The 13541-nt window shown below is 40.4% G+C and overlaps 1 protein-coding gene across 1 annotated transcript in view; it reads right to left on the reverse strand.

Annotated features, from left to right (window-relative positions):
* Nucleotides 1–13392, reverse strand: part of si:ch73-181d5.4 — a 31564-nt gene extending 18172 nt beyond the window's left edge. Inside the window, exons 1-6 of the mRNA XM_035656691.1 lie at nt 13217–13392; nt 11946–12014; nt 10660–11836; nt 10296–10548; nt 9759–10079; nt 9419–9599 (exon numbers count right to left, since the gene is read on the reverse strand). Coding sequence (XP_035512584.1) covers nt 9419–9599; nt 9759–10079; nt 10296–10548; nt 10660–11836; nt 11946–11991 — 1978 coding nt within the window. The 5' untranslated portion in view covers nt 11992–12014; nt 13217–13392. The remainder of the gene's footprint in view (nt 1–9418; nt 9600–9758; nt 10080–10295; nt 10549–10659; nt 11837–11945; nt 12015–13216) is intronic.
* Nucleotides 13393–13541: the final 149 nt, after the last annotated feature.

Below are 13541 nucleotides of genomic sequence, written 5' to 3' on the forward strand. Positions count from 1 at the left end.
AATTTTAAATTCTGATAAAGATGGCTCAAGATAAAAAGGTTAGTTTATCACCAAAGCTAATACAATTTGTCCTGAGGGGGGACATGATTTCATGTGTTATCCAACCAACAGTAGTCAAGGCATTTTGCTGCAAACCAAAAATGTCAACCTCATTGCTGCACTAGAGTAAAAGTCAGAAGATCCACAAAGTCGGTGGGATTCATCATCTGAGAACCATGAATGTCTGCACAAACGCTTGTGGTAATCCATCCAATAGTTGTTGAGATATTTCAGCCAAGACAAAAGTAATGGAACAAACCACCTACAGCTGATATTGCCAATCATACAGCACACATACTCTGATAGAGTGGCTAAAAATATACAAAAAAAAAATAATCTACACAGTAATCTTATAGATTAGAGCATTCAATATAAATGAAAGGCAACAAAAATCCAAGATGTGAACGAAATCTCTTATCCATCATTTCTAAATCAGACAATGGCCAATGGTCTGCATCTTAGTACTGAGCGATATGCTGAATGAACCAGTATACTGGTTTTAATCTTCCTGGATGATATGAATTTTTCATATACTGCCATAACGGTGCATAGCAGAAACAACTACTGTAGCTCTTCAATAGGCAGCAAAACACATAATTTTGTTCTTATACCTTTTTTGTATCATCAATCAGTTTTGTTTTTACGTTAAAGTTTGTACAATAAACATTTTTTAAATTCTGCAAATGTTCCATGCATTCTGATTCCTTCATATATTGCATAATTTTGTATACTAATCAAAGCCATCAGTATATGTTGGCATTAAAATGTTTTTATATTTTATGTATTCCTGACAGAAGAATAAACCAAAAAAAAGGATGTGAGATACCATGAAAATGACCATAAAAAAAAAGTTTGGTGATACTACCCCGCACAACTGCAGCTTTTTATGTCAAACATAAGACTGACATGTGATTTCAGCCTCACCCTGAACTGGAAGTCAGTGAAGTGCTCAGTGGGTTTAAATGAACTATTGGCAACAGCTCAACATTTTCTTGCCCAGAATAAGATGAAAAGATTTATAAAACTTTCATATCTGTACGGCAAATATGAAACGGGAGACATGAGAAAGTTACCTTATCTTAGCACGGATGAATATATCTAATAGTAGTATAGTGAGAGGTAAATCAGCTGTAGAGCCAGTGTATTTTCACATCTAACTGCGGCCAATTAAGAGTTTATTTCGACTAGTTTGACAACAGGGAATACAGTTACAGGTCTGTGGAAGATGAAGACACAGCAGGGACAGGCTCGGTCAAGAGAAGCATGAAGTGAGTAGAGGAAACAAGGAGGTCGAGCATCAGAGAGACAGCAACAGCGTGTAGAGATGATTAGACACCAGAGTTGGTGACTGTTGAAACTGTGGAAATACTAATAAAGTTGGTTTGATGAATTTTATTTTATTTCTGTCAAGTTTGAATGAAGTGTGTTTTAATATTGCCTAACAAGGTCTTACTTCGGGATAAGAGGTATAAGGTAAGGTATAAGAGAGAAAACAGGTGGAAACAGGGGGAAACAGTTGCTTTTCTTTTCCTTTCTTGACATTTCTTGACTTTTCTTTGTTTCTGAAAACTATGAGAGTTTGTTGCAACTAGTGAACTCACCACTCATTTCCCAGCTGCAACTACTGGGGCAGTGATTGGGGGGCACGCATGGGCGAATATATCGGCTATCACCAATTTGTGGACAAACAGTGGCCAGTTAAAAAATGTTTAAGATATCAACCTATCCTAGCCCAGCCAGCCTGAATCTGTCCAAAGAGAACAAAATCTGTCTGGTAGCACTAATTAACACATAATTGCTTGTTTATTTTTATCAATACACAAAACCGAAGTGAAAAAACAAGCTGTAATTTAACAGTGGATAATGTGCAGGACTATTTCTAGGCCACCGATAGCAGCGACTTCCTGAAGTTCTTAATTGGTGTCAATCTTATCATCTAATTCCCACCATGAAAGCAAATGAGTATATTTCCCAAAATGTGAGTAAAACCTTACTCTAAAACACTTTTAAAATCATGTGCCTGTAAGAAAAATATGTAGGAATCCCCCATAAAATGACACAGATTCTTCAGTTTTGATTATTCCATCTCAATTGATCTTCCTTCCCTCGCTGAGAAAGGTTTTACATGTGGAGCATGAGAAATGTAATCACTAGAGGGCTCACAGAAGGACAAACAAGACAATGGATCGGTTTCCTATTAACTTGTAAAGGGGAAGCAATGATTAGTCCTTTCATAACATTGGGAGTCTCAAAATGTAATAAGCCCCGTGGCTTACAGGGGATTTTTACCTCAGAAACAATTGACTTTAAGAATAAATGAAAAACAAAATGATACGACTTCTCTATCATACTGAAATAGCACTCACTGCATGCATCAGACGGAGTAGTTGGAACACACGGTTGGTAAAACACTGTGTGTACTGGAAGGTGATATATTGAGCGAGTTGTTAAATGTTAAATACATGAGATATGGTGCAACTATGGCTATTATATTACCGTGTTGAATTATCTATGATTCAAAAACAACTAAAACTGAATGCCAGATAAAACTTGAACAATATCTGGTAAAACATATCTAAGGTTATGTATTCTGTAATATCACTGCTAGAAAGTTGGACAGTGGACTAACGCTCTCCCTCCTACAAACTGGAAATATTCATTTTTTTGTCTTTGGTTGCACATTATTTATTTGGCCAGTAGAGGGTGCTCGTGTTTTACAATTAAATATTGAGGTATTGGATTTATTAAACTGTTGGAAACATACCAAGGAAATTCAAGCTTTAAGCACATGCCATGGAGAAACAGTAGTAATGAGTTTGAAACAATGCAACAAATAGCTACAATGGAGATAAAATTAAATCATCGATTTTGGCTAAAACCTAAGACATTTATTTGCAGCACCTTAAACTCATCCTCAAAACTAAACATGCTGGTATGTGTGGATTGACCCACAGTGAAATAAATACGTTACAATCCCAGTCTGACTTGTTACTGCTGTAAACACTGAAACCGGAAAAAACAGAAATCACATGCCTTCCCCATGGCAGTTACACCACATCATGTGGTCACACTGCACTCAGGCCGGACAAAGTCCAACTGTATACTCTTGGAAAGAATTTAATTTACCATAACAAAGAAATAATCAATAATGAATTCAGTGAGACATTTTGTGTCACTTCCCAGCAACAGAGTTTCCATATGACTAAAATGTGGCTAATATATTTGTGCTTGGGAAGATGTTATCCCATGGACCCTAACAGGACTTCACACCAAACCATTAAAGCGTAAAATGAGTGGATCAGTTATTTGGAAGTTGTACGAACAAAGCCAGAATTGTGCTCAGCTGGTGATGTGTCTTTGGTAGAGAGGGAATGTTCAGTTGAAAAGTCTGCAGTTTTACAATCACTTCGAGGGTTGGGTTTCATTGTGTGTTTCTGCTCAATAATGCAGAGCAAGACTCAAGTTTCAGGCTAACAGCAATGACATTTCAACTAAAGGTAGAGGGGGGAAAACATGAAGCATGATATTCCACACATACAATATTATGTGTGGAATACATTTGAATTAAATATTAAACTATCAAAGTAAAAAGCCTTTTTATTCTTGGCATCATTAATGTAAATTAATTGTGTTGCTAATCTCTGTGTAGAGCCATAAAAATGGAGCAGAACATGTTGAAATGACAATGTACTGTTCTGGATGAAAATTAAAGTCTTGAAAAGATAAGTGACGAAATGAACTGTGGGCCCCCCCATCAGCATCTATCACTCTTTCTTGTGTCTATTAAGTATCACAAATGTTAGGCACACGAGCATCCCTGTGACTTGGGGGTTAAGGACCAGACCATGAACAGCAACATCCCTGGTTAAGGTCCAGACAGGGACCTTTGTTGCCGTTCTGTAATCTCTCTACTCTCTGTGATAAAGCCACAAAAATGGTCCCCACAAAAGTACTGGTAGACGTTGCTCAACAATAATAACACAGCAGGTTGTGTCACAGATCCTGTATGTTTCTGGGTCTTCTGTTTTGTGTCTGTTGTGTTAGTTTCTGAAATGTGATGGCAAATTCTTACTACAAACATGTTGCAAATGTATACGTGTGACCCTTAAACCATCAGGGCCTGATGGTCTGGGTTCCTGCCTCACTTGCCCTGCTGATACTCCAAACATAGATATACATGAGTAATGTGCAGTCACTGAACTTCATGTGTGACGCCTCATTGTTGTCATGTGATACACACAGGTTCCCAATGGTACAGAAAGCATTAACTTATAACCGTTAAGATCAAAATCTACTTGTACTTTCTCCGTGGCATTGGTTCCAGATTATAGATTCTACCAGAGGGTTGTGATAGTTCTGTTAGCTTTGATATTTTCCTTGTTCCATGTTCTTAGAAGCATCATAATATAAAAACATGCCAAAATAAAACCTTTTCACACCCAAGTGTTTCAACAAAATAACACCTAATTATTAAGTACTTATTAGTTTACTTATTAAGAAATCTTTCAAAGCATCTTCCTTAGATCCTGAAGACAAAAAAAAGTGACAGATATGTGATCATATAATTTCAGACTAAGTGCTAAAGTATGTTATTTAAGATTATGGACTTTTTCTTTCCTTTTTTCTTTTAAATATAAGGCATTTCAGGCAAGTCCACTATTACAATGACCTACAATGAGTTCTGATTTCCTGATATATTTTACATACAGGAATACCTGAAACTACATCCTAGCACATCCTAAGCACCTGCTAAAATACCAAATCTGACCAAAATTAAAAAGATTATGTCACTGCCTGTTGTACAGATGCTTATCCAAAGTAATTGTTGAATGGTGAAGATGCTTCTTGTTGCTTAGTGATTTGATCTGTAGTCAGTTATGTACTTCCCCGACTAATACTGAAAGTCAAAAAACACAGGTGGGGGAAACTGATGCCTTGTCATCACTGAAAGCAACTTCACCCCACAGTTGCTTATTAGTCAATGGAGTGTATGAGTAAAGACTGGAACTATCTGGTAGTGAAATCAAATACTGTGTATTGTAGGAAAACCTGAACTAATATTAAGATATGAAAAACCATGTGCTGGTCAAACCCCATCTGTTCCCATGACTAGTCATCACATATAGGTCATCTTCTTTAACCAAACTGTAATTGTATTGAGATTATGCTTGCTTTCTTTTGGTGAAAAAATTATTTCATGTTATGTTGTGGCAAGTTACAAAAGTCACATTAAACATTTAAAAATAAGGACATTCGCTATTGTAGGGGAAGTGGAAATAATGTATTATACTACATATACTGATGGGAAAATTGTGTGAAGTATCGCTTTGAAGATAATTTTGACAGAAAGTTGTCAATTTGTCTTAAGCGTTGAGGCGCTGAGGCACCAAAACTATCATTCTCACCGAGGATCACTGGGAGTACTTTAGAGGGCCAGCAGAAGCAATATCCGCTCCCGACATCTTCAAAAAGCCAAAAATTTAACTTCTAATGAAGGCCACACTTGGTTTCCGGAGTTTCATGATGTCATGTGATGCAGAGATGAAATTGTGCAGCAAATCACGTGCTGCGACACCACCATTCATTGGGATAACGCCTCTGTTCACCGGGCCAGACCTGCCCTGTGGACCTGCTGGTTAGCAGATGCTGTCTCAGCCTGCATCATGTCCTGAGCTCAACCCCACAATGAACCTGTGAGACGCCCTGCAATACAACAGCTGGAGACGTGACCTCTGCAAGAGCAAGCAGCTTAGTCAGGACCTTCCCCAGACATGTGGCAGCACCTCACAGCTGCACACATAGAGGCTCATTGGCTCCAAGAGGCGTCAAACAGAGGTGGCTGCAACAGGTGATCACCAGTGGTTCTGATGGACCGCTGGACAACTATTGAATGCAGTTATTGTTATAATATATTAGTTATACATTAAAATGTATGTTCCTGTTATTGATCTTATATTTATGTAATTCAGTGTAGTGTTTTGGGTTTTTTTTGCTGTCAGTATAGATTAAGACTTCTCAAAGTTCCTAACATCTTGATATTTTGATCAACTAAACTATAGTCCAACTGAAATGGTCTTCCCTCTCGCTCTTCAACCTATTTTGGTTTTTCAAAATGCAGACAATGTAGGCAAAGACATTGGAGTTTACAAAATTTAAAGGGTAAGCTTACCAAAATTAGATAAATAAATATTTTCTCACTTAGCCTAACTGATCCTCAAGGCATACATATTTTTATGTGGCATGGTTTTGATCTTCTGCCACCACCCCAATACGGAAGCCTAATCGCACCACCGCATCACCTAATAATTTATTTCACTGGAACTACTGATTACAATTAACTTCCAAAGAAAAGTATTTACAGCAAAGTATGTGAATTTCCCAAAGTAACATGTACACTGAAAATACATTCTGTAATTTGAATGTCAAACACATTTCATTCACCCACATAGTATTGGTGTAGTGGCAGAAAGATTTCCAGGGCAATTTATTATTATTATATCTATAAGTACTAATAATACTTGCTGATTAAAGGTAATCAATGGGACCTTTCTGTGACTTCACAAGAATTCGAAGTATTTCAGTTGTGAATAAAGGACCAGCTTCACAAAGCATAAGACATACTGATCAAACACTTTTGTTCTTGTTAAGTGTGTGGTTCTTCATAATTTACCTCCTAGCAGTGGACTTGTACTTACTTTTAAAACCGTCTACAAAATTTGCATGGGGTTTTTATAAAACATGGCAGTTTTTAAAAGTTTAAATTTTATGCTTTCAGACAGAGAAAATGAGAGATTTAGAAATGTGACTACTGCTGTTAAAGCCTTTAAACTTAAAACGCATTCGGTTCCCTGAACAAATATTTTTTCCATTGCATTTTGGTATCTGTCTCTGCTGATAAATGACAAGCCATAACACAAAAGCAGGCCGTCTGTATGTATGTACCATCATATAGTATACTTTTGTATTTAAAGTGTACTTGAATGTAAGGTGAAATAGCGGTTGTTCAAATCTGAAATTCCATACTAGTTATAATAGTTGTAAAAAAAGGGCACAGAAGCTGACCCCAGATCAGCGCTCAAAAGAAAAACAGATGTTTGCTGCTGTCTGTGCATTCTATAAATATATAAAGGAATATAGGTGCATATGTGAGTGTGTCAGCAAAAACAAAAGGGGTAGGGGTTGACCAGTAGGGGATATTTAAACACAAAACCCACTCAGTTACTAAAAAGATGCCTGTCCCTCATCCCTAGAGTTTGTATGAATGTGTGGTGAACCGTAAGCTTTCTTCATTTCCAGCAGCATGGAGTCTTTCTCCGAGGAATGGAGCATTTTTCTGATGGTGGCCAGCTGACACTTCATCATCTTCATGGAAATGCGACAACAAATCTCCCCTTCATTGTTCAGTGAACTCCAGGTGAAACATCATTCTAACATCTGCACTGAAGAATCCTCCAGTCCCCTCTGCATCTCTGCAGCAGCAAGAAGTCAACTCCTCCTCCTCCTCCTCCTCCATATCAGCTGCCCAGTCCCTACTCATTCAGAAGCCTAACCAAGCCATTATTGGCATGTCTGTGCAACAACTGGTCCAAGAGTGTGTTTGAGTGGTGATAGATAAGGCAACATAAGATGCAGCATCGAGACTTGATGTGAAAGTTTTCCCTCAGGTACATGGAAAGTTGTTTGAGCATGACACAGGGACGAGGAAAGTTGTAAAATGTTACGCTGTAAGTATGTTATGAGGTGCATTTCATGGATTAAGTGCAGCAATAAGTTCACTTTACTTTTATGAAACTGCCAAAAGAAAAATAATAATAAAGACATGTTGCCTGATAAGAGGCACAAGACTACTAATGACTTTGCTGTGTGTAGGAAGAAACCGCTGAGAAACCACTGGTGCTTGAACGTTGGGGTCCTTGTTTGAAAAGATGAACCACTGTGAGAGAAACCATCAGGTTTGAAGAGGTGTTGTGCTTTGCCAACACTGTGGAACTACGACATCATTAAGCAGGCTACACAAAACCTATGTATTCAGCGGTATTGAGGAGTTGTGAAAGGTTTGATGTGGGGGTGTTTGCTGAGTTCTGACAAAATAATTTAATATAAAAAAGGACACTGTGACATCCACTGCTATCTAATTTCCTAAATATTGAGAATGAATAGGCTTCACTAAGAGATGTGCACTCCATTTTAATAAATACAAACTTTTGAGCACAGACCTCCTTTGGGCTTGCAGTATGTTGTCTGTAACAAAACAAAGTGTGCAGATCATAGTGTGTATAGTACTTAGTAAATAAGAAAATGGAGTGTGCAGATCCTAGTGTGCAAAGCTTTCCTATGTATGGCCATCTTTCCAGCACTTTGGCTTGAATGTGGACACTTTAGTTTTTAACCTAATTACATTTAAAAAAATCCCTCAACTAAAATATAATCAAACATTATCTTGTTTTGCAGTTTGAAAACAAAAAAGGACAATTCTTCTTTAAATGAGGACACATCTGTGATGATTGTTAACTGTTTTGAGTATCTGATTTTATAAAAGTCGTTAAAACTGATTATTAGAGAATATAGAAAAAAAAAAAAGATAGAATGATGTGGTTCTATATTTCAAATAATGAACAATGTTGTGTATATGTGAGGCTCTGAGCTGAACATGTGAAAACATACCGTATGCTGTGTGTGCACTGTGGGTTATGTTGAGAGAGAAACACTCCCCAACATGAAACACCAGACCGTAAAGTATTGTTCATACTCTCAAAAGGCCAGCAGCTTATTTCACAGTACGAAGCATGTTTCCAGAATAAGAGACAAATGCGTTTGTGTCCTGCCTTCCTGTTTACCAACTAAAACTTCTGTGATCTTTCAGTTTTGTCATGTAGCACGTGTGTATTCTTCAGTGAGAACCTTTGAGTTTGCAAGAGACCTTTGCAAGGTCAGACAAACTGAACATTGAAGCAGTGTTTCAATACACTGATGGTAAAAAGAAACCTGGTAAACCACCCCGACTCCCCAGCACTACTCCACAGACAGTTGCTGTGTGTTGCAGTAAGCAGTTTCCAGGTATGAGACTGGTTTAAAGGAGTGTGTCTACTTGAGTACTGGAATCCTGACTAGTCGAGAGTGCTTCAGGACATTTTGGGCATTTCGAATCAACAAAAACTATAAAAGTGAACATACTTACCCACTGCTGACCCCTGCTACTTATGAGTAATCCCAGAGAAAGAGTGTGTATGTGTCGAAGTGTGGCTGTGGGTATGATTGTGTCACGTAGCGCCATTATTCAAAGAGGAAAGAAAATCTGTAATGCCGAAAGAGGCCCTTTGTGCATGGTGTGTAAACTGCTGTATGATCTGAATGTGTATGAGTAGCGAATGATACATACACGCTGTGTAAAACTTAGATGATGGTATGGAAGTGGCCTGAACTTCTTTGAGACTGGGGTCGCAGGCTAAGGGAGATGCAGCCTCCTTCTGCCCTCCATCATCCTCCTCGATCTCCTCTTCTTCACCTCCCTCCTCAGCTTTTCCTGCTAATCTCTTAGACATCCTACCCGACCTCAGACCCTGTGATGAAAATATTTGTCAAGAATAAAAATACTATAGTTTAGTATAAAGCAGATTTTTACACTGTAGTTTCACATTAAATCAGACAAAGTGCAGATTTAGCTATACCTATTCAAATGTCTGTTTTAATTTATTTTTCTCCGTTTTGAAATCACTTACCTTTGCAGTTGGTCTGGCAGTAGCAGCTTTTCTCGGTGCTCGGCCTCTGGCCTTGGGCACCTTGGGGCCAGAAAGAGTCTTCATAGTGACGGCAGCGTGCTGAAGGATGCAGTCAGTGCCACAGTAAACAGAGTCCGGTAGGGCTTGTTTGGAGCATCCGGGCCCAATGCACAGAGGAAGAGAACTGTCCGTCTCCATCTCAGCTTCAGGTTCAGGTTCAGGTTCTGGTTCAGGTTCTGGTTCTGGCTTCATCACAGGAGCCGTCTCCCCCTCTTCCTCCTCCTCCACCACCACAGCAGCAGCAGCAGCAGCAGCAGTCTCCTGAAACCAGAGTCTCACCTTAGAGCCCATGACCAGATTTCGGTCATGCAAATCAGCCACTGACTAATGATGCAAATGTAATACCATCCATCACATATTTACTGTCACACGGGAATGACTGCTGTGGCAAACAAGTTGAAAAGCTATTTATATTTTGTTGTGACTGAGGGAAGTGAGTCATGTGGAGATCACTGGCAATCCAAATGTAATTCTAACCTTGTGGGCTTGCTGCTTCTCGTGCCCCTCCCCTTCTTCACCAGAAGAACTTAGTGTCAAACATTCGGGAAAGCTAAGCTCAGGCTCTGGCTCAGAGCGAGGCTCAGGCTGGAGTTGGCTCTGCTTCTTTGTAGTGCAAGTGGGGCAGATGTACTCTTGCCCTCTCCTCTCCATCTTATGGCCCTCTGTCTCGCTGATACCAACACAGTTGCCATGGAACCACTCCTGGCAACTGTCACAGCAGATCATGAACCTAGAAGCAGTGAACAAACAACAGTTGTCAGGAAGTGAAACCGACAGATGGTCGAGGTGCATAAAAGCAAAAAGCAAAAAAGAGATCTTGTTATCAGAAATGAGCATATACCTTTTATTGTGTTTCTGTCGACAGATGCAGTATAGAGCATTGGAGTCATAACCCTCAGAGCCCGATATGCCTGAATACTCGCTTACACGCGTGACTTCGTCTTTCTTCTCCGCCTCCTCCTCCACCTCCTCTGGTGCATCATCATACTGGCCAGGAGTTGCATCAGTAATCTGGTCTAAATCAGAGTCTATAATTATGCAGTCTGAGCTTGATCGCTGAGCAGGACTCAGACTGATATCAGAGTGAGCAGGCGACATCTCGATTCCAGCAGGGCTGTGTGGACGGTCTACTTTTTCCTCGTCTCGCAACTGCTGCAGCTGCTGTTCAGCTGGATTATCGAGCATTACCTCATCGTCGTTGTCCTCATCGTCTGCAATGATTGACTGAAGCTCCACGGCCCTGCCCCTCCCTCTGCCCCTCCCTCTACCTTTTCCCCGACCTCTTCCTCTGCCTCTCCCCCTTCCTCTGGCCTTTCCTCTTCCCCCTTTTCCCCCTCTACCTCTGGTGTCTCCCTGCCGGCCTTTAGATACCAGCTGCTCCTTAATCTGTATCAGAGTCATATTATCACTGTCATCTTCGTGACTAGAGATCAACACCACATCATCGACTTCCCCCCCCGCCACATCGTCCGGAGCAACAGTCTCCATGTCATCAGCAGATTCCAAATGAAGGACCTCAGTTTCATCTATAGCCTGTGGAGGAGGGGCCTTGATGGCATCAGTGGCTTCCAAAATGTCCGGGACTGCCAGTGTATCCGACATTTCCATTGACAGGCCCTCATTGCCGCCGAGTAGTGAGAAGGCAGTGTGGAAGGCAGACCCAAAATCTTGCCATAAGCTGGGGTCAAGGCTCCCTCCCGCAGAAGCTTCTGAGGCTGGCTTGCTCTCCTCTGATGCAGGCGAGGATGGGGCGGACCACTCAAGCTCATCTATGACACTCTTAGTTGGACGAGTAGCTTTCTGGGTGGTGTGGGTTTCTGGAGTGGCCTGGGGAGTCTGGTTGGTTCGACGACTTCTGCCTCTGCGTACAATTGGAGGACTGTGGGTTAGGTCTCCAACTTCATCCAAAAACTCCCTTTTAGCGATTGTTGTCCGCCTGAAGCCCCAGGACTTTTTCACCTGAGACAGGGAGGGCCTAACAGTCGACTCTGCCCCTTCTGACTGGTCTTGCTGTTCCTCTATGGAAGGAAAACAGGAATTAAAAAAAACGAACCAAAAGCTCTTTTGTGATCTTTTTACAGCAACAACCCCATTTTATCAACTCACAGCCTAAAGGACCTGCTTTACCTGAAATATTGTCATCTGTAGTGCTGTTATTATCCATCGGGTCCATGCTGACATTCACAGGTCACAACGCTGTCAAAACACAGAAGATGTAGTTTGTTAGTTCAGAAGCTGAAAGTAATAATGTACAATTGGGCAAGTTGGACGAGGACTAAATGCAGAAAAATGATACATTTACAACCAAGTAGCAGATGGCTGACAAAGCCTGATTTCCACTTGCGTGTCTTTGCACCGGGATTAATGCACCAAATCACCCACATTAGATTACGAGTCAATAATAATTCTCAAGTAGACCGTTTAACAGTTTAACTCAACCTCTAATACATCTACAAAAGCACTCAACGGTCCTTCAGTCCAACACCTCAGCTGATGATACTTCATACCTTCATGAGGTGTTGATTCAACCGTTGGACTGAAGTGTACTGAGATGTGTTTCTAGTAATTCGACTGCACTGCAAACAGCTAAAACAAACACTGAACATTACAACCTTCATGACAGCAGGATTTAATCCAAATCTGCTGTATTAAACTGCACTGACAGAACGACTGAGTGTAGATTTACATCTATAAGCCAACTTTTGAGTTTTACTTCAGCACATCTTACAGATCAAGATGAGAAAGCTGAAGCGATTATGTTTCATTAAATGAATAGCAATACTAACACAGGTGAAAAAAGAAGATTAAATTCCTCTTTTAATAACTTACTTAGAGGGTGATTGTAAAGCCAGCAGTCCACATGTTTACACTGGTGTAACTGTGGGCATTATAATGACATTAGGGATCACTTGAGTCTATTTTGCTTGCATCCTATTGTTATTTACTAAATCTAAATCTTGATATACACGTTGCCTGGTACTCATATGGCAAAGTCGGCCTGATGCAGACGGTTTATGCAAAGATTTGTCAACGGGAGTGATGTAAAGGTGGGCAGTCCACAATGTCCCTGCACTTACAGACGAAACGACACCCCTGATTTAGTTTCACTACTGGGCCTAATTTGGGTGTTAGGGTTAGAAACGAAACGTATCTGCTTTCTAAAGCCGCAAACGCTCAAGAGTTACTCCACAAAAGGAGGAAGAGGAGAGATTTCCAAGCGTTGCGACAGACATTGTTCTCTGCAGCTAATGTGGCTACAACAACTAGCTGCTTCCCTGCCTGGTAATAAAATGCAACGCAGCCACGCAGCTGACGTTAATCCCCGTCAACAGCACCGACGCGAGAAGTACAAGTAGCATGCGTGCACACCAACACCGTGAGGAAAACATAAACCATACCTTGCGTACAAATGATTAGTTTCCAGTTACAAAAAAAAGGTTTCGCTCAGTTAGCTACCTAGCACAGCCTTCCATTTTCTCTGCCTTTGCTGAGATGGAATCTCGCGAGATTTGCTCACAGGCGGAGAGCGCCGTGGCTTCCGGTCCATCTGCTGGAGATCCTCGTTTATCAGAGACACTGTCAATACGAAGGAGTATTAGGGCCATGCTAAGAGAAAAACATAGTATTATTGTCTGGAAATTACGAGAATAAAGTCGTAATATTAGGTCTACGAGAATAAAGTCGTAACATTACGAGAATAAAGTCGTAATATTGCGAGAATAA

Source organism: Morone saxatilis, unplaced genomic scaffold (genome assembly GCF_004916995.1).
Source record: "Morone saxatilis isolate NCDOM2014 unplaced genomic scaffold, NCSU_SB_2.0 Contig15, whole genome shotgun sequence".
Taxonomy (NCBI): Eukaryota; Metazoa; Chordata; class Actinopteri; family Moronidae; genus Morone; species Morone saxatilis.